The sequence below is a fragment of the Lutra lutra genome, chromosome 18 (genome assembly GCF_902655055.1).
Source record: "Lutra lutra chromosome 18, mLutLut1.2, whole genome shotgun sequence".
In the NCBI taxonomy this organism is placed as follows: domain Eukaryota; kingdom Metazoa; phylum Chordata; class Mammalia; order Carnivora; family Mustelidae; genus Lutra; species Lutra lutra.
In genome coordinates, this window is record NC_062295.1 from 17,270,885 (window position 1) to 17,292,252 (window position 21,368).

The 21,368-nt window shown below is 44.0% G+C and overlaps 1 protein-coding gene across 8 annotated transcripts in view; it reads right to left on the minus strand.

Annotated features, from left to right (window-relative positions):
- Positions 1-21,368, minus strand: part of TNRC6A (trinucleotide repeat containing adaptor 6A) — a 106,593-nt gene that overhangs the window by 21,407 nt on the left and 63,818 nt on the right. For 6 of the 8 annotated variants that reach the window (XR_007124575.1, XM_047714482.1, XM_047714487.1 and 3 more), the window contains 12 exons: positions 16,119-18,701; positions 14,457-14,633; positions 13,090-13,265; positions 11,900-11,932; positions 10,037-10,117; positions 9,639-9,690; positions 5,589-5,731; positions 5,059-5,205; positions 4,754-4,891; positions 4,181-4,309; positions 3,723-3,800; positions 3,260-3,470 (listed from right to left, as the gene is read on the minus strand). Coding sequence is in view for 7 of the 8 variants with exons in the window: in XM_047714482.1 (XP_047570438.1) it covers positions 3,260-3,470; positions 3,723-3,800; positions 4,181-4,309; positions 4,754-4,891; positions 5,059-5,205; positions 5,589-5,731; positions 9,639-9,690; positions 10,037-10,117; positions 11,900-11,932; positions 13,090-13,265; positions 14,457-14,633; positions 16,119-18,701 (3,948 nt within the window). In the remaining variant the exon portion in view is untranslated. The remainder of the gene's footprint in view (positions 1-3,259; positions 3,471-3,722; positions 3,801-4,180; positions 4,310-4,753; positions 4,892-5,058; positions 5,206-5,588; positions 5,732-9,638; positions 9,691-10,036; positions 10,118-11,899; positions 11,933-13,089; positions 13,266-14,456; positions 14,634-16,118; positions 18,702-21,368) is intronic. The other 2 variants (XM_047714483.1, XM_047714485.1) reach the window with 2 other exon arrangements.

The following is a 21,368-nucleotide window of genomic DNA, read 5'->3' on the forward strand; positions in this document are numbered from 1 at the left end:
TTATTCATTTGAAAGGAAGTGAGACAGAGAGAACACAAGCAGGGGGAGATGCAGAGGGAGAGGGGAAGCAGACTCCTCACTGAGCTGGGATCCTGACGTGGGGCTCAATCCCAAGACCTGGAGATCATGACCTGAGCCTAAGGCAGCTTAACCATCTGAGCCACCCAGGTACCCAGAAAAACCACTTTATAAAATACAGCACATTTTCCTTCTGATACCATAACTTCCATTTTCTGGAAAAGCACATGTAACTAATCTGTTTTCAATCCTGTGAATGTTCCTTAATAAATATCACGCTGCAAATGTGGCACAGCCAAATGATTACAGACAAAGGCAAGGCAGGCAGAACAGACACTCTGGGCCGCCAGCCAAGGCTGTGCAGAAATAACACTGAGAGAAGAGCCATGGCTACATTATCAGAGAGCAACAAATAAAAATCCTTAGCAGCTATTCTACTATTCAATAACCCAATGTTTTCAAACCGTCAAACTGTTAAAACCACAACTGTGTCAACTGTGGAAAACTATTTCTTCATATAATTTTGGTAATTTTAAAATTCCTTGATGAAAGAAGAGATAATTTTAAGGAACCCAATTATTAAAGTTTATCTCCAATAAAATATTTTTTTTAAAGAGTTATTTATGTATTAGAGCAAGACAGTACATGCACAGGGGAGGGCGGGGCAGGGGGGGCAGGAGGAGAGAGAATCTCAAGCAGTCTCCATGCCTAGCACGGAGCCCAACACTAGGCTCTATCGCACAACCTTGAGAACCTGACCTGAGCCAAAACCAAGAGTCAGACACTCAACCAACCACCCAGGCGCCCCTAAAATAGATCTCTTTAGCTATCCCCCAGGAGCACCATGCATGAAGAAATATTAATAAACACTTTCAGTTGTTATCTTTTGCTTGTAAACAACAATTTTCAACTGACTGGCCAGACAAAAGACACTGTCACTTGAAAGTAAAAATGTCTTGCTCTAGCAACTGTACTTAAGGGTGAGACTCTCATATCTCAAAGCACAATTTCCTTGAACTTTGCTGATGACACACATCAGATTCAGATACCCTCTTGGAACAAGGATGGAAATTTCCATCTTAGATATTCTGGCCAGAAAACTGACCGTTAAGCCAGGGTTTCTTAAGTTTAATCCAAGGACCATCAATATCAAAATCATCTGAGATGCCTGTTAAAAAAAAGACTCCAGGGACGCCTGGGTGGCTCAGTTGGTTAAGCCGCTGCCTTCGGCTCAGGTCATGATCCCAGCGTCCTGGGATCGAGTCCCACATCAGGCTCCTTGTTCTGTGGGGAGCCTGCTTCTCCCTCTGCCTCTGCCTGTCACTCTGTCTGCCTGTGCTCACTCTCTCTCTCTCTCTGACAAATAAATAAATAAAATCTTAAAAAAAAAAAAAAAAAGACTCCAGTGGGAACCAGAATCTTTGTTTAACACACAGCCACATTGTGTCCTATTCTGAATTTCAAAACAAATTAGTTTTCAATACTTGGGTTTCATGACAGTCCATGTGACTGATAACAGGTCATTCAAATTTAAAAACTTTAACAGTGTGAATTCTCTAATATCATCCCTTATTTTTGGAGAGAGCAATTACATTTGCTGCTCTCTGGACTCCTTAGCTAAACCCAAGACCTGGCAAATTTTTCTGTGAACCTGTTCAGACAGTAACTATCTCAGGCTCTGTGGGGCACAAGGTCTCAGTGTCTCTACGTAACACTGTTGTAGCAAAAAAGCTGCCACAGAATAACACATTAACAAAAGAGCAAGGCTGTGTTCCAATAAAACTTTATTTACAAAACCAGCCAGCTGGCCAAATTTGGTCAACAGGCTCTAGTTTGCCAGTGCCTGATTTAGACAACCATACTGTGTTTGTACAGGTTCAGCAGACTTCTTAACCAAGAAGTAGGTTTTTTTAAAGGATTTGTATTTATTTATTTGGGGGGGGGGGCACATGTGCCTGCACATGTGAGCACACGTGCAGGGGGTGGGGACTCTTCAAGCACACTCTGTGCTGAGCGCCAACGGAGCCTGAGGCTCAATCTCATGACCCTGAGAACACGACCAGAGCCAAAACCAAGAGATGGACTGAGTCACCCAGGCACCCCGGGAGAAGTAGCTCTTGCTATAAAGCCAGTCAGAACAGGAAATCCCATATTTCGAAACTTACCTCCTCAATGGCCCAATTTGTATGTCTAGTATGCAAACAGTAAGAATCACTTCCCTTCACTGGTTAGGATCACAATGTCTCAATGTACTTGAGTATTCTTTCACCACACGACTATTGTCTCTGGGATCACAATGTAGATAAATTCTAAAGTATTTATCTACATTGGTAACTGGCAAGGGAACTGCTTCCGGAAACCTAGTGAGGTTGCTCACCACCCAAGGACTCAAAGTGCAACCCACGTCCTAGCTGAGAGTCCACAGCAATACCAGGGAGAGCCAAAATGTGTACTATCCAGCCAGAATGAAGCAACAGCAGGCCCCAGGCCCTGCCCACAGCCCAGAACATGCACACTAACTGACTGTCTTGGAGCCAGTTGGGCCAGCAACCAACCAAGCTGGTTTACAAGAAAACACGGTTACAGGAAAAGACAGAAAGAAAAAGCAAAATGAAGAGGGTGTGATCAAGGTTCAAAATAGAATCAAAGTCACAAAGGAGAAAAGAGACTCAAAGAAGGAGAAAACATTCAGACCTGAAATTTCCAGAGGGAATAATGCCTGGGGACAGAGCGAAGAAAGGAAAGAGGGAGCAACTGCAGGGACGACCAAGGCAATCCTCCTCTAGCCTTGATTTTCTCCACTCAGACCAGAGACCATCCCTCACTATGCAGGTGAGAATCACAGTTCCAGGTTCCGAAAGCACAGATGTAACTGTTCCCAGCTGTCCCTGCAGAGCAGCGCAGCTCAGAGCATCTCTGGCACATGGTTACTGCTAACCTTCCCTCTTCTACCCTACAATGAAGCTACCTGGGGCTTCAGAGCAACTTCATGTTTATTCCAACCCACTGTAAAAGAGCAGGGGGTTTGGAAACAGCATCGTTTTCTTCCATGGAAAGAGGCCTTCCCTGAAGCAAGAAGACTGGCTGAACCGGCAAGAGGCAAAGCAGCTCTTGGAGAGGAATGGGTCCCAGGGCCGGCATGGTTTTCCCGAGGGGACAAAACTGTGCTGCTCGAGGAGCAGACACAGTAAGCCAGGGGCCCCAAGCATCACCCGAATGCTCAGGGTAACGAGAAACCTACCTATCGGGAAGTTGCTGAAAGCATTTATTGGTGAGGGCCCTTTTTGCAGCTCAGGTGTAGTGTGGGGCATGACATTCTCGAGGAAAGATTTCATGGCTGGCTGATGGAGTGGCTGCTGCTGAGATGGCGGGGTCTGCTGCTTCGCCAACAGGCTGGGATCGAGTTGCCGGGACTGCTGCATCATTTGCTGCTGCACGCTAAGGGGTCGACCCTGGAAACAGGGAGATGATTGGGAAACACGGTGGACAGAAAGGCTTCCCAGATAGCCACATATTCCTCCTCACTGCCCAATTCACCCCTCCTCCTAGGCAGGAAGGTGAACAATCAGCTGCATATCAGTTAAGAGGACTTCTAGGCAAACAGTAGACTTAACCAACCACATATTCCACTCTATTTTAATAAAGGCATTTTGCATCTCGTTACAATTCTACTGCAATGAGTTCAGATTACGGACGTCATCTACCTGCTGGTCTTGCTGCTGCCGGTTCCCAGAAGGCACGCTTCTCTGACTCTGGGCCCTTTGCTGCTGCGCTAACAATCGCTGGAGGGAAGAGGGTGAAAAGGCTGTCAGCGTCTCGGCGTCACAGAGCTGCGAGCTTCAGGTGACGGCCGCGGATGCACACACCTACAGTGTCGCCTCATCTGGCGTCACCTCTTCCTGGGACTCCCTGGCCTCAAGCCACCGTAGAATTGGGTCTCTTGTTCAATATAAACTTGTACTTCATCAGGGACATTTTCCCCAGTCACCCTACCCCCACCACCCCCTGAGACCCAGCTGGGGGTGCTCACAGAGCAGCCTGTCCTCACTGACAGACCATAAGCTCCCTGAGGGCCACAGCGCCGGCTCTGTTTGCTGCAGCACTTCCTGCACATGGGTGACACCCAATAAACGTATATGACTAAGGCTGTTACTCTACTTACCTGTAATTGGGAGATCTGAGAAAGCTGGTTTAGTTGGGATAGCTGGTTCAGCATGGCTACCTGTTGTGGGCCAAAGAGCGGATTCAGGCCACCGTTGTTTGGTGCATACTTCAGCAATGAAACTGGAACCTTAGGATCACAATGGCAAGTTAATAATGTTGATCAAGTAAGTCAAAACTAACTAAATGTACGGTGTATTCTGAACTGTCAATAGAACAATTAAATCTGTGGACTATTTACTTGGAGGGCTGGTTATGTTCTGTCTTCTTCTGCTTTATTGTTCATATATACTTCCCTGGGTTAACTAAAAGGTGACAGGGTGAATCTTAAACCAGCCAATTTACTTTGCTATTGCCCTCCTCCCCTTAAGGTGTTTTACGGAAGGTAATGGTAAATTTTAGGTTTCATTTAACTTGGACTCATTTTCTTTACCCTGCCCACATCCTTCTGTAAGGACAGCTGATGCTGAATTAGCTGCATCTCAAAGACACAAGGATGAGCCACAAGCCGCCTGATTCAAATATCAAGTTTCTCCAGGTCAAGAGAAGAGAGGAGGAGGGAAGGAGTGATTACCTGAGGGGAGAGTAATGGAGGAGGCACTTGAGCACGGAGATTAGGCTGAGATGAACTAAGAGGTTGTGCTGGAGGCTGCTGCATGCCCCGGGGTTGTGCTGCTGTGTTTCCAACACCAAACATACTGGGATTGCCATTCTACAAAACCAAGCGACAGTGAAAGAATACCAGTGGGATTCTTCAGGGGCAGACATCCCAGCACTACACTGTATTATTGATTTAAACACAGTAACTACATGTGAGAGAGATCTCATTACTTATATAAATCATTCAACAGAGAGCCTAAAATACACACGTGGACTTACCTGTCTAACAGAATTCAAGTTTTGCATACCCAGCCCTGCTATGGAGCCAAGGGCCTGGTTAGGTAGTGCACTATTTGAAGGGGGAAGCTTCATGCTTTGACTGGACATAAACTGCATGTTTTGGGATTCATCTGCTACAATGCCATCCTGAGTGGACAGACAGAAAGATGTGCAACACCAGCCAAGCAAACAAGCAGAAGGGAGAAATCATTGCAGGAACAGAAGAGAAGTCACGTGACATTGCAGCACCAACAGGAAACGGGTAGAAAACAGAAGAGATTAGTGTTAATTCTAGAGTACATAAAAAGAACCAGACATATTTTACGGGATTAAGAAGAAAATACAAATGCAATCCCTATGCTAAACTGAAACATAAAGAGGAGAATGAACTACGAATCCAGTAATAGCACCGGATTATAGTACTTTATATTAAATGCCCTAAACCACTGATGAGAAAATTATGCTATTAAGTGTACTGGTTTATCAGCCACAGGGGTAAACAAAACAAAACAAACAAACAAACAACTTACCTTATCAAAGTAAGGGCTGCGCTCCATGGAAGACTCTTTGGAAATCTGAGGCCGAGAACCAGGGCCTTTCCCGACCGTTCGATTGTAATCACCAATATTTAGGCTATGTTTATCTATCTCCATTCGTTTGTCCTGTAACATTCCTAAGAAATGCAGGAAACTATGTTACTATGTAGGAAAACAATCTCACTGGTTTCAGATAAATTTACAGCAGAAAGCAAAATATTCACTCCCTGACATGACTTCTGCCTTGACAAGAACATGTAAAAAATGCATTCAATAAATTTGGCATGCCCAGAAGCAAAGTTGGGTTTAGCAGATACTGTTATTTTACTGAACCAATTAACTTGAAAACAGACCAGTACTAAGATGGTTAAGACTTCTTCCATCATCTTTAATCTGCTTAATTTAGTAATAAAAGCATAGTTCCCAGATACAAATAACAAAAACAGCCAAGACAAAGCACCACTGGATAGATGCACACTATGTGCCAGGCACTGTTCAAAATGCGTGTTCGAATTTAATGCTGGTAACACTACTATTATCATCTCCGTTTAGCAGATGAAGAAACTGAAGACCAGACTGGTTTACATCTTCTCCTCTGTTTTTCTCTGTCCATTACTCTCCTCATTTTGACTTCTCTGAAACTTTAAACTCAATTTCTTGTCTACCGAACCTGTTATTCCTATAGATTTCTTATCTCTAATAATGGCCACTTACTGATTGCTTTAATGGCTCTCAGCTCCAAAGTCACCCTTTTTGACTGCTGAGTGAAAAGCACATCCGGGCTCTTTACATTTTTCTTTTGCCAGGCTTTGTCAGTAGAGGGCGCTGGAGAGCCACCGAGGGAGGAAGTTCAATGCGCTCACTTGGCTGCTTCTCCACTGCCCCATTCCTGCAGCACAGGGTGCTCAGCCACACCCCCTGGCCAGCGTCTCCCAGCATTCCCACATACCTCAAAACCGTGAGACACCTCTCTATGAACAGCTTTGCTCAGCACCCTAGAGGGCAGATTTCCAGCAAGTCCCACCAGCACAGCAGCACAGCAACTTCCCTGCCATTTGGTGAGCCAAGGAGGCGGCAGAGCGCTGTCCTCACAGAAACACACCCATATTCTGGATATGAATTTGCTTTTCCTGGCTGTAATGCTTCTGCCACTCGTGGTCTTGCAGAAGGCTTAATTCTCACAGCACTGCGTCTAATCAAGGAACTCACTCCACAGCAAGAGGAGGACAGTGATGGGATCATGTCCATGGGATCAACTGGTCTGACTGCATACATCATCACCCAAAAGTAGCTAACCAAACTGATAGGCAGAAATGATTACAGAGCAAGTCAGGGGACAACATCCGCAAAGGACAGGCACGTGGGTGGTACAGTTGGTTAGGCGTCTGACCTTTGACTTTAGTTCAGGTCATGATCTCAGGTTTGTGAGATCGAACCCCATGCCAGGTTGTGTGCTTATCTTGGAGTCTGCTTGAGTTTTTCTCTCCCTCTATCCTTCCTGTGTTCTCTCTCTCTCAAATAAACAAATCTTAAAAAGGGAGAGAAGGGGGATAGGCTTCTGCCTCATAGGACACAGTGTCTTCCACATCGCCAGAATACAGAGGTCTGGAAATCAAAAGGTGAGTATGAGAGTGGCTTCTCTCACTATTATACCTCATAAACCACTCAGAGAATTCTTGCTTCCCGGTCTGGCAACTCTGCAGGTTTGGAGATCTCAAGAGACAAAATGGTTCTACCAGGACACACGTCAGGCAGCTGAATTATAAGATGAACACTATACCTGGACATTTTGCCTTCCTGTGCCACTGAACCACAGGCAAAAAGGAGCTTGTGTATTGGCTGGCGTGATTGTTTCTGAGCACCAAGGGGAAATGGGTTTTCTAATATAAAATGAAGGCCACAAGGATTCGAATCCAGGGGTTCTCTGGCGGGCGCTCTTCAGTATTTCCAGGCCCACTAGTAAAGGTTAAATAAAAACTACAGCAATCAAGAAAAGGTACATGAATAAGGGCTCAGACCCTCTGGGAACAGAGGTTTGGGTCACTGTACCAGCAGAACACAGGGTGCTGAGGTATGGCTGAGAGTGGGGCAGCAGGAATGGGTGCTGCAAGAAAGAAGCCATCCACACCAACCACAGCTTGTGACCACAACAGAAACGTGGGCAGGACTCGCTCTGCATGCTTTCTATGGCTCATTACACGAGTGTGGTTGTATAGGCTGACCACTTCTTCTCTTTCCCATTTATATTTTATTCACAAGATACTGAAAGTTAACTTTACAACTGAGTCCTTAGTCTCAACTGTGACTGACTCTGAGCAGCCAAAAATGAATGCAACAACTCTTGGGACTATGTCTATCTCAACTTGATGAGAGGGCAGACTTCCTCACCTGTAGGAGAGAAAGCTGTACCTAGCTAAGAAGTGAGACAGTCGCTTTGCCACTACAGTGGAGCGGAAGTGTGTGCACAAGGGTGCGTACGGAAGATGGGTGGTCACAGGGTGGGGTGAACTGTACCAATCATCAACCCACTGCCTCTCAGCTCTCACTGCCCCCCCAAAATAAAGGGATCTAGACCCTTTACCTATTTTTCCCTTTGCCAGCTGACACTGCAGCTTTGTCGGTAGAGGCTGCAGGAGACACCGCCAGAAGACCAATGGTGCCTCCCAGGTCCCAGTGCTCTCTATTGCAGCACAGGCAGGTGCCCCAGACACATGCCCCGGCCAGGCTTATTGCTCCCACCAACAGCCACTGTGGCAGTTTTGTAGCAGAGCTCAAGTGAGACACCTCCCCAGAAGGCAGATATCCTGTGGTTCCAGTGTGGCACCACAGTGACATCTCTGCCATGTGGTGAGCAGAGGGCCAGGTCCAAGGGTCTGGATCTCAGCCCTGGCTCAGATGCACAGTCTCTCTGTCCTAAGGTTAGTGATCTTTCCTTACCTCTGCTACTCTACCTTCTTTTGTGGTCCCTCTACTTCTTACTAGTCGAACCTTTACTATAAGAATAATTCTTCATATTTATATTAATAAACCTTCCTGCTCAAATCACTGTGTAATTCACTCTCCTGCCTGGAATCAGACTGACAGAATAACACTACCACCTACTAAAGTGTCCAGTCAAGAAAGCTGGAAATCTCTCCCTCCCCCTGCTCCTTCTGTTTCTTTCTTTCTCTCTCTCTCTCTCAAATAAATAAAATCTTGAAAGCAAGCAAGCTGGAAATCAGCTTTCACCACACCCACCCCCCACCTCGACAATGAATTGGTTCAGACTGGTTCTCAACTTTGTTGATCCTAATTCCTTCATCTTCACTGAATAAAGAGGCTGCCCACCTACGATCTTATTTAGAGCTTTGAAATCATCATTGGCTACTGCAACAAATCTCGAACCACTTCTGATACTTTTAGTATCTTTTTCTCAGTCTTCTGCCACCAATCTCTTCTGTCCTAGGATGTTTTCAACCTGTAGCCACATTTTTTTAAAAACATAAATCCCAATCATGTCATTGTCCTATTTAAAATTACTTAATCCCATACCTCCAGAATGAAGTTCAAAGCCCCCAGCTCCTCATGATTTAGCACCTGCCTCATATTCTAGCACCCTCCCCCAGTCGAAGCTTCTCTCATTACCACACTCCCACCACCACAATTAATTTATATTTCTTCTACTGCATGGAACTATTTCCATTTCTCTAGCCCGGTTCAACTTGTCTCTGTCATATGATCTGGGCCTTTGCACCTACGGTTTCCTAAATTACTAAGAGTCTATCACCCAACCTGGATAACTCCTTTTTGATTGGACTAGATCTGAGATCATCACAGACTACAATCATGATGACCTTAGACCTGCACAGTGACTTGTACTTTGAAGGCAGTCCACTCATACACCACCGCACTCTAGTGTATGCTGAGAGCACAGGAATGCTGTGACAAGAACTCAGATCTCCACTCTCTTGGTCCAGGTCAGTGCTTACTTAGAACCATGACATCACAGAAACATTTGTCCATCCATGATGAATATGAACCCCAACTGATTTAACTTTTTCTTACCTCCGGAAAGATCCATCTTATTGCTCTGTACATTTTCTTCTGGTGAGTCTCTCTGAAGTAAGAAAACACAGTGTGTTAGCAGGTCTTAATTTATCAGTGTAAATAAATTAAAGATAAATTTTTTACTTTACTTCACTATTTGTCAAAAATTAAGGACTGAAAAACTCTTTTCATTGCCTAATAAGAAAAAATTTTCAAAATAAGATGTGATCAATATTTTTAGCTAAAATTATAAAAATAAAGGCGGCTTCAAAGCCAATTTTACTCTAACCTCCAGCACAGGCATACAACTAAAAGACGTAGTAACTTGTTAAGAAAACCTTTTAAAAAACCGTACTTAGAGTAAATTTACAGACCACCATTAAAAGGGGAGGGGGCTGCTAGGAAAATACACTTACCGAAAAACTGATATTTGAAAACTGTTTAACAAATGGATTTATCCAAGCTTCTTCTTGTTTGTTTCCACCTTTCATGGTTCCCTTTGGAAAACAAAAGAGTAGAAAGCTACCATGGCCACCTCTATTGATCTGAGCACAGTGATGGATTAATAAAAACTTCAAGACAATTCCCAACTCTCATTTTTAGCCAATTAAATTCTCCTCCAACAAACTCTTAGCAGAGTTGTTAACAATTACAAATCAACTTATTTGATTTTCAACTTCCTTTGCGCCAGTCCTCTGGTATAGCTGTAATGTACAGAGAAATCTCTAAAGGCAAGAAGTCAGAAGGAAAAGACGGAAGCAAAGGGCCTTGACCCACAAAAAGAAAAAAGATCCTCAGAATAATGAGAACTGCTCATCAGTTTCCAGTTTACAACTGGACTGTGTTCTAAGTGCTTCATTACAATCTGGATTTGTGGAGTTCTGACACCACACTAAAGTCAAAGTAGTTGTTAGGTTCCATAGGTTAGTCCAAAGAAGCCAATGTAACCAGTAATTTAATTATGCTATGAGCACTGTACTGAAAAAGCATCCCATGTTTCCAAATGAAAAGCTATTTCAAAATTTTAATTTGTGTTGCCGAGGAACACAGTACCCCAGCGGCAGCTGAGGCTGGTTCCCCCCCACCGTCAGCCCTGGTGCTGGCTGCCATGGCTGGCTGGGCATGGGCAGTACAGAAATGACTTTGAGACATGTTTTGAGGGAATATGGTCCTCGATGATGAGCCTGGCTGACAGGAGGCTAGATGCCACAGGGACCACAGGGCCAGCCACTCTCGGTCTGTCACCTTAATTCCCCTTTCCCATTGCTACCGCCTGTTCCTTCCGACCATGGGACAGAACACAGCTTCACAATCCCCCCTCCCAAGCGCAGGTCTCTGAAGCAAGCACCTAACCCTCGCCACGGTTTCTGAAGTCCTCCTTGATTCCTCTGCCCCCTACCCCCGCCCCCATGCCTAAATGGCTGCTGAGGCCTTCTGTCCCTTCTATTCTGAAATGCCTCTCCAATCAGTCCCTTGCACTACACATCCACTCTGGCTTCCCAATTCAGGCCCTCACTTTTCACCCGAATGAATGCAGAAGCTTCCTGACTGAGATCCCCCAACTCTGGTCTCTCCTCTGTGCCAATTATCTTTCATAGAATCACTGGTCAGCTTTCTTTAAATAAGGTAATTAAAAAAAAAAAACCCAACTCATGTTGCCTTCTATGCAATTTCACTGGCTCCATATTTTATACAGAATAAAGTTCAATTTCTTTGGCATGATAATGAAAAGACTTTACTATCTGCCCTTAATCTTTTTTTTTTTTAAGATTTTATTTTTATTTACTTGACAGAGCGAGATCACAAGTAGGCAGAGAGGCAGGCAGAGAGACAGGGGGAAGCAGGCTCCCTCCTGAGCAGAGAGCCCGATGTGGGGCTCGATTCCAGGACCCTGAGATCATGACCTGAGCCGAAGGCAGAGGCTTAACCCACTGAGCCATCCAGTGGTCCCATATCTGCCCTTAATCTAACTATAGAGCCAGATCTCTTGTTACCTCTTTCCAGAAATTCTACAGGTTACTAGTCAGGCTATTTTTTTCCCTGGCACGGCCCACCCACAGGCATCTTCCAAACTCAAGTGGTCACTCCTCAGCCCTCTCCTACAGCCCCACACTAGACTCTGAGCTCCTCGAGGGTGCAGCTCATTTCCTAGTGTTTTTGAATCCCCAGCACCAAGCACAGTACCTGGCACACAGCAGAGGCTAAATAAGTGTTTGCAGTTGCTTTCTAAAAGATTTTTACTAGCAGAACAAAGGAGAAAGAGTAAAAAGGCTACACACCCTTTCCCTTCTCCTTTTTTTGCCACTCAGACCCTGTAAGGAAAGACAAAGTCACAAAACAGCATGGTCCAGTGGGAAGAACACAGGGTTTGGAATCGGAAGACCTAAACTTAAGTCCTTGCTCTGTCACTTGCTAGTTATGCATCTTTGGGCAAGTCACCACCTTTTCTGGTCTCAAATTCCTCATCGGTATTCTACCTTGGAAGGTCATGAGGATCAAATGGCTTATGTAAAATATGGGAAAGCACTTCAAAAGCTATATGGAGAGGCAATGGGCAAATTCAGCCACATGAAACATATTTTTAAATGGAAATGGTAGGTCCTAGACTGAGAATCCCAGGATTAAAAGGGAGGAACCCTGGTGGGCAACTAGTGGAACTACTGGATATTTGACCTCTAAGGTCAGGGGGTGGCGGGAGACAGGGGAGACCGGTTCTCAAATAGGGTGGGGTAGGGAGAACCACCTGGGGGTCTGGGCACATATTCTGAAAATGGTCCCCAAAAGAATCTGACACCAGCATCCAACAGCACGTGTTAAGAACCAATGTTCTACGTCAGTGCTTCTCAGCTCTGGCTCTGCATCAGAGACATCTGGGGTCTGATTTCCAGAACTGTAGGAGGCCTGGGGTACTGGAAGCCGTACTTGTAAAGAACGCCATAGGGCTCTGATGCACCAGCAGGTCTGGGAATAAGATCTGTCCACATATCAGAGAAAAATCAAACTCTGCTCATTCCTAGGGATTTTTGTCACAGGACCTTCCGGGGGAGGAGGGGGGGGGCTACAGATGGGGGATGAAAAAGATGGTTATTCTGGATAAAGGGGAGGTCAGGACTGCAGGTGACATGGAATGGGAGATGAACTGGCAGCGCGACGGAAAGAGTCAACATGGAGATCTGCCCTTCTCTTCACCCCCACCACTGCAGGCACCACCCTGGAGTGAGGGGTTGTCCCAGGCAGCACTGGTGGAAGGGGAGGAGGAGAGAAATACCAAGCTGTAGCAGTGGGGAGAAAGGAAGTTCCTGCAGTCTTCCGTTTCCTAGGTGGCTGCCCATACAAGAGGCTATACCTAAGTTGGGGACTGCCTGCACTGTACTGATTGCCATAAATGGGCAGGAAGAATATTACTTTTCTGAGGGTAAACTACCTGTGGAATTTAAAGTTTCAAGAGCTTTGCCCTTGAAATGTTTACCTTCGATGACATTTTCTTTGTATATGGTGGCCAATTTAAAGATGAGTTAAGCTCTTGAGATGAATTACTATTCCACATTCCAATCTCTACATCCTCTTCCTCTTCCCAGCCAGTGGGGCGATTTCCAGGCAATGGCATATCATCACCACACCAGCCATCTTGCATAGATTTTGGCCCTGATTGTGGATTTGTGACATAAAGAAAAACATGCTTTAATCAAACAATTCTTTCTGGAGGATGAGCACTCATTAAGGGGACTGGGGAATTAAAAAAAATAAAAAACAAAAAACGACTTTTATTTCCCTTCCCAAATCTACATGGTAGGATGCATGTTTTATACTGAGTTGAAGGTTCCACTAAACAAGGTTTTTTGTTTAGAGTAATCTCTACACCCAGTAAGGGCCCCAAATGCACAACCCTGAGATCAAGAGTCATGTGGTCTACCAACTGAACTGGCCAGGCGTGCCTAAGAAAGAAAGAAAAAAAATTTTTTTAAGAAGTTTTTTTGAATTAAAAATTTCAGGGATGCCTGGGTAGCTTGGCTTGGTCACTCAAGTGTCCGACCCTTGATCTTAGCTCAGTTCTTGATCTTAGGGTCTTGAGCTCAAGCCCTACACTGGCTCCACGCTGGGTGCGGAGCCTACTTAAAAAAAAAAAAAAAAAAGCAATGAAACATCTCTCTCGCTTTTTACAAACAGAAGACTCCTAATGTGGAACAATGGTGGCCTTCTTGTTCATACTCATTTAACAATCTGGATGGCAACACACAGGGCAAAGAGGATCGAGGAAATTTCAAAGAATTCTTTTTGATAGATATTTGCAAAGACAATGGCCACAGAGTATTACAAGTCATAAGCAGAAAAGTATCTCAACTCTACACTCAGTCTTGGAATTCCTATGGAGTACCCCACACACAACTTAAGGGACAGTGACAATGTTCATCCGAATGTTGCATCCAGGTCCCTCCTGAACTTTGTTCACTTTCTCTGTAATACTCAGGGAGTAATCAGGAACCTGAGCCAGACAGTTTGGATATGTGTTCACATGATTATATATCCAGTCTCTCATGTTGGATAACATGAAAGTTGGTTGACTAGGTAATCTTATTTGATAAAATATAACTTAGATTTAGTGAAGTACATGCAAATCCTTATCAATTAACACAGTTCTAAGGAAAGATAAGGAAATTCAGAAAGCTAAAAGAGCAAACCAAGTTATAAATTCAAAGAGGCAAACAGTGAATCATCTAGTATAATGAGACACAGGTACATTTATCAAGGATATAAAAATTATCTGATTATTTAATTATAGACAACGAGAGACCACCACTGCGACAAAATAGCTACCGGGAATTATCAATAACTTACCAGATTTGCTTAATGCTTGAGGACCAACAGAGCTGGAGCCCCACGTGGATGTGCTGGATGCTGCAGCAATGGGCTCCCCCCAGCTGGGACCACTGTCTATGGGTTTACCCCATGCTGAAGTACCATTATCCACAGTTGTGGCTGGAGTAGAAGGCTCCCCCCAGGGCTCACCCCAGCCTTTAGAAAGTATGGGAAAAGAAGTCATCAGCACATGGTAGGGTGGTGCGGTGGAATAAGGGGCAATAAGGAATACTTAGGGAACAAAAGATGAAGACCTTCACATTCACAGATCAAATAATGATGCTGTGATGGACAAAAAAAAAAAAGGAGGGGGGGATCTGTTTTATGCAAAGATGACAAATCATTTCCCATTATCATAATTTAACTACACGGTGTGAATTTTTTTTTCCCATCTCTTCTTTCATAATTGCCCTCTGGGTATAGACCAGATTGTTTCGAACGACCTTAATAATAGCAAGCCTCCTCCTTTGAAGATAAATTTAATTTCTGGAAAAGTCAAGTCATTATGAGCCAAACCTACTGAATCCAAGCAGGTAATCAAGCTGGGTAAGTATGTGTACTCAATTTTTACCGTTAAGTGCATGCAACCTTTCAACATCACTGTTCTGGGGCATGCATAAATAAATAAATAAATAAATAAATAAATAAATAAATATCTACAAGACTAACATACCTAGGCATCTTATTTTTATAGGTGTTGGACAATCCTCCTTAAAAATTCTGAGGTATCAGGTTGTGCAAAGCAAAGCCATAAACATTGTTCAACGGAACCAGACAATCCTCCTTAAAAATTCTGAGGTATCAGGTTGTGCAAAGCAAAGCCATAAACATTGTTCAATGGAACCAAAACAGCATTTCCCTTAGATACATACCTGTTTCTTCTAAGACTTAAATCTAAATTAATACAATAAACTATACCTGGGGGAAAAACTGGATGCTGAAAGGTTAACTCATGAAAACACTCCTATTACTACCTCTGAAGGGACTATTACTCAATAAAACATCATTAACAAAAACAATGCATTCCAGTGACACTTAATGAAAATGCCATTGTCAAGATAATCTGCAGATAGGAATTAGCTCCTGGTTATGAGTGGGAATATGTGGGAATAGGCCAGAAAGGTATTATCAAAAGTTTTAAGTACACAAACATACATGCTGTCTAAATAACAGTTAGACCTGGATTTCATGTCTACTTAAATAAATCCCTTCTAAGGCTAAACATAGCACCTGGTATTTAGAGAGTATTGTATCTGGATGCTTATTTTATTTCTGAGGACACTGTAATCAAATAACAAAACCAAAAAGTAATGGCTTGACTCAGAAGAACTAGGAAGTGTAGGGCACTCCCACTTGACACCACTTTCCAGACTCCACCTTCTGAAGTCTTCCTAGCAGAAAAGGGAGACTCACAACCAACAGGGACCACAGGCAGAGCTCTGATCCCTGTTGTTCAATGCTCCATCTATTTCTTTCTTCCCTAGAAGTTTCTCCTGGATTAGAGGGGGAAAGCTCTTTGTGTGCATATTCAAATACTCTGTTAAACAAATCAAATGTAGCAACAGTACATTGAAGAAATGAGGCTTACAATAGTGTGAACTATCTTCTAACACGGTCAGACTCCATTACATGAAAACTTACCGGAGCCACTGCCTGCCTCTTTGTTTGAGATGGCACTTGCTGATGGCAGCAACTGGTGTACCTGTGCTTGCTGGTCTGAGCGGCTGCTGCCATTTGGGACGTTTTTGTTCCACATGTTCACATTTTTGTAGTTGTATTTGCTCGGATCTCCCCAAGCTGAAGTTCCGTCGTCAATCTCCATTTTGCGACGTATGGATTCTGGGGATGGTTCCTCCCAGCCTGTGGGCTCTTCTTCTTTTGTTGGGGCTGGTATAGGTCCTCCCAGCCAGCCGGTACCAGGAGGTTTGCCTGTAGCTGGTGGGATTCCCCAAGACCCGACAATGTCTTGTTGCTTGTTCCAGTCTGGAGAACTGACTGGCTTTGACGAATCTCCCCAACCTAGAGACTGATTAGACTTTGGAGGGTCTCCCCATCCCTGGGAAGGATTAGGTTTAGAAGATTCATCCCATCCTGATGAATTATTTGGATTTATGTTATTTCCCCAAGTAAAGGAACTAGTTTTACCAAGTTCGTTCCAACCAGAAACGGACCTGTCACTGTCACTACCTCCTGAGCTAGATTTCTTATTAGCCTCACCCCAATGGTTACTCCTTGAAGTCTCCCCCCAGTTTTCACCAGCAGAAACGGACCACCCTTGGCTTGATTTTTGTCCATCACCCCATCCCTGTTTGCTCTTTTGCGAATCATTCCATGCGGACTTCTCTTCTTTGCTGTTCCCCCACTGATTGCTCTTGACCATTCCTGTAGCAGCAGAGTCATCTTCCCATCCCCCCTGGCAGCTTGAGCCTTTGGAATCTCCCCACCTCAGAGCAGGTTTGGGATCTCCCCACCCCGATACAGATGAGGTATCATTACTAGTAGGGCTAGTCTTATCTATACATGCCCCTGAGTTAAAAGTCTGTGTTGCAGAGCTTCCCCAGGCCTCTGTCCCATTGTCAGTCTTTCTTTCCCCTCTAGGTGATGTTTCTGTATCCCAGGCAGTATTCTGCTTAATAGGAGTCTGTCCCCAACCAGAGTTGGAGAGGACACGTGGATCCAAGTCAGTTCTGTTTACGATGCTTTGGAGTAATGTGTGCTGATCAATTTTTCTCCTATCTCTACTCTGATTTTCCCCAGTTGCTTTCTCCTCGAGGCGTCCAGTGCTTTCTGTACTACCTTCACTCTCCACTGTACCTCCTGTTTTGGCCCACACACTGTTCTGCTCATTTGTCTGAGATGTGGCAGAACCCTGATCCTCTTCCTCAGTAGATTTCCATCCGTTTGTAAACTTCTTACCGTTGCCATTTGCACTGTCATTGGAATGCTGATTGCTAGGCAGTTTGCTCCACTCCACGCTGGGTATATTAGTGCCAGTGTTTTGTGCGGGAGCTCCCCATCCTCGTCGACTTCCTCCAGAATTTGCGCCATTTCCACTTCCCCACGACGCACTCTGGGAACTTGCTGCCCCAGACTCCCACACGCCTCCTCCTTTATTTGTGTTCACTTGAAAGTTAGTGCCCATAGGCCCATTTATGCCAGGCTGCATTAGAGTTGCATTCACAGTGTCACCATTAGCTTGGCCGTTAGGGCTCGAACATTTGTCTCCAGAGTAATTAGAACCATAGGCACCCCACGTAGTACCGTAAGAGCCTCCGCTTTTTGGCTCTCCATTGCTAAGGTGAGAAAGGGAAGTGCCATTCATAACCGACGGAGCCTGTATCTGAGGATGATTCATTGTGCTCACACGCCAGGCCCCTGTATTACTAGGCAGTTCATTATTCTGTACTGAACCGGAGTTTGGTAAACTAGAGGTCATAAAGTTAGTAGTGTTATTTGGTCCAGTCATCTCAGTGGTAATATTCTGAGGTTGACCACTGAATGAAACCTTCTGTGTACCACTTACTTCAGATTCACAAGTTTCCTGAAGGCTTCCCCAGGTACCATGGGTGGAAGAACCACCCACTTTAGAGTTAATACTCTGATTGTTAGGCATCTGGCCTATGGTACTGCACTGAATATTGATGCCAGAACTACTGCTCCCTACAGGCCCTTTGAGGGCAAGTCCGTTGTTGTCTAATACTGGCCAGGCACCATGGTTGCTAGCTGAATTCAAAGTGCTTGGATTTAACCCTCCATTTGATGAAGAACTTACAGTGCCCCAAGCATTCATTCTATTGTTGCTACTTTCTGATTTGCTTTCAGGAGCATCCACAGAGACCTGACATGTGCTTATTATGGCTCCATGGGAAAAACCCCATGGCCCAGTACTACTTCCATGGCCCACATTATTGCTGCTGCTACCAACCACAAACTTGTTTTGGGAACCAAGTCCAGTGCTATTCCGAAGGCCATCTTTTTCACCGCCGGTGCTCCCTGAAGCCATGATAGTGATGTTTCTCTCTGATTCAGAACTGGAGGCAGAATCAGCATCCATACATTCTGAAGCCAACTCTGGATCACTGCCAGGGACTGAGGGCCATGCTTCTTTTTCAAGGGAGTCGTTTACAACAGCATTCTTACAATTTGTGCTAGAGTCACTCGGAGAAGACCCAGGTCCCCGCTGCGAATTTTCATAATGGGATCCTGAAGTATTGTGGTTTATATCTAGAATAAAGGAGAAGTACAAAAGTTTATGAAGCATTTGAAAAGATGATAAATATGTTATGAATGTATGTGGTTCCTCGACATTAACTTGGCCGTATGGTTACAAGGGCACTACTTATATCCCAGCTATCAACTTTTCTTTTCCAATCAGTAATTCCACACGGGCAGAGTATTTTGCTGCTTTGTTCACTGCTGCTGTCCTATGAGCCTAGGGCAGTACCTGGAACGTAAGAGCGCCTCTCAACAGATACCTGCTGAATGAACAAACTAGTATTTATCAGCAAGTGAAAGAATTTTGGTATGAGCAAAAACTAGGTGGTAGTAACGTATTAGGATAACGAAGCAACCCAAGCCTAGAGGCCTGACATGGGAAAGAAGGGGCCGGGAAGGACATGGGTGAGGACAAATGAACAGGTCGAACGTGACTACATGGATTAGAAATATATCAGAAATCCCTTTCTGTCTTGCCATTCTTAGAGGAGCTTTTTCATGCCAACTGTTTTGAGTATTAGAACAAGTTTATAAAAACTACAAAGCCTCTTCCATTTTATTTCCTTTTCATTAGTGTTTTTATTCAACCTGAAATACTGCAATACAAGTACAAATTTTTTTAGCTGCATTCTCCTTCCTAAAAATAATTTACCTTCATAGCCATGTTTAAAGATCACAGAATTATGATGATTAAAAAATCGAGTGCTGATATTAAACACCATTAATGACAGTCAGAGAATCCTATAATCTTGGGCTCACCACTATATATTGTCATCTAGTTGTTTTCCTGCAGGTAGAGGGCAGGCAGTTCTCATGCTTCTAACACTTCCCCAGATTCATTTCTCTCATTCGGTTTAAGGATCCGGTAGTTAAAAGTTCTTCAGAGATATTAACCTGCATAAGATGTCTGCATTTAAACTGTCTTTAGGGAGTTGCTTATATTGTAGTTCCTGACTAGAGCAGTACTCAGAATCCCACATAGTGATTTTTAAATAACACATATGTTCAAGTCACATCCCAGACCTAAGGAACCAACCGCCAGGGATTACAGGCCTAGAAAACAAATATAACTCACTACTGGTATACTGCTAATATGGAAAATCAGGTTCATCTAGCAACATTTTCTCTCAAAGCATAACTGTCAAGCAGCAAAACACTATGAGCTAGAAAGAATAGCAGAAAAAAAAGGACTAGAGAGAGACCAAAAGTGTATACATAATTCACCAAATCCATGAATCTTAAAGTTCCATAAGAGACTCTGATCTCCACTCCCTGTTTGGGAATCACTGTTTCAGGCTGCCAAATGAAGTTTGTCATCTTTCGGTGCCCATGTGAGAAGGTTTTTCTCATGAAACACAGGATGCCTAACAGTCTGTCTCACAGGGTAAAAACAAACCAATACGCCAGCACCTGCACCACCAGCAACATCATTCAGCACGGATCATGGATCACATGTTTTCTGAACATTTCTGTCACTGACTCCTTGGAACAACCCTAGAGCACAGATACACACTGCACTTTGTAGATGGGGAAATCAAGGCCCAGAGGTTAAGTTACAGCAAATCACAGGAGGAAGGCAGAATTCAGCAATGGGTAATAAAGCTAGGTGGCTGAGAACATGGCTGGAACTCTCACAGATACCATGATTCAAGTTCTGCAGAACAGGGCTACAAACAGTACCTCTTTACTCAACTGTTAACTGTACTGTCCTATGTGAAGTATTTAATTCAGCGCCAGCTTCAAAGAAGGGCTCCACAAGGGGCAGTTTACGGTATAGTGATTAAGAGCAAAACTCTGCAGCCTGACTGCTTGCATTTAAAGGCTGCTCTGCTGTTTCCTTGTGTGATCACAGACAAGATCTTCAATCTTTCTGTTCCTTAGTTTCCTCATCTGTAAAGTGATAATAGTAAGAGCACCTGTCTCAACAATTGCTGGAAAACTAAGTGGTTATTAAAAATGCTTTGAATATCTGATTCTAATTAGGTACTTAATAAATGAGGGCTGTTACTATCACTAATTAATATATATTGATGACTCTCATGATTTTTTCAGTACTGTCTCCAAAGCACATTTTTCACTCTACCACGTCTATCTCATGAAGAACAAATTTAGAAATCATACAACTTGCTTACTTTAAATCTATACTTAAGGATCTCAAACCGGTTGAATGCTAACTCCTGGATTATTCCCCCACAGATGCCTCTTCTCAAATGGGGGGAAAAAAATCCTGTTTCTTTATGGTTTTCTTCATCTCAGTAAGTTTCCTAAAATGTAAGATTTATTCTTACTCACTTACTGTGTATGGTCATATGCTCACTTACTGTATACACCACCAAGTCCCAAATCCACCCACATTTCTCCAGATCTAACAATCAAGCCACCATCGCCATCATCATCACCTCAAAGATGTGAGCAAAAGTACCTGTTGCCACATTTTGTTTTCTCACATGTATCAGTGTTTCTTGCCATATCCACCCAGCAGGAGTAAGAAAGTGTGATTGGGAATGTCAGACAAAACGACCTAGGCTGCACACAAAAGGAAAGACCCAGAATTTAACAGTGAAACAGCAGAAGCATTCTCATACCAAAAGGGAAAAGGCAGTGTACTTGTCCTCAACACTAGTACTCAGGCTTATGCTAGAAGTACTGGCTGATGAAAGAGGACCCAGAAAAAAG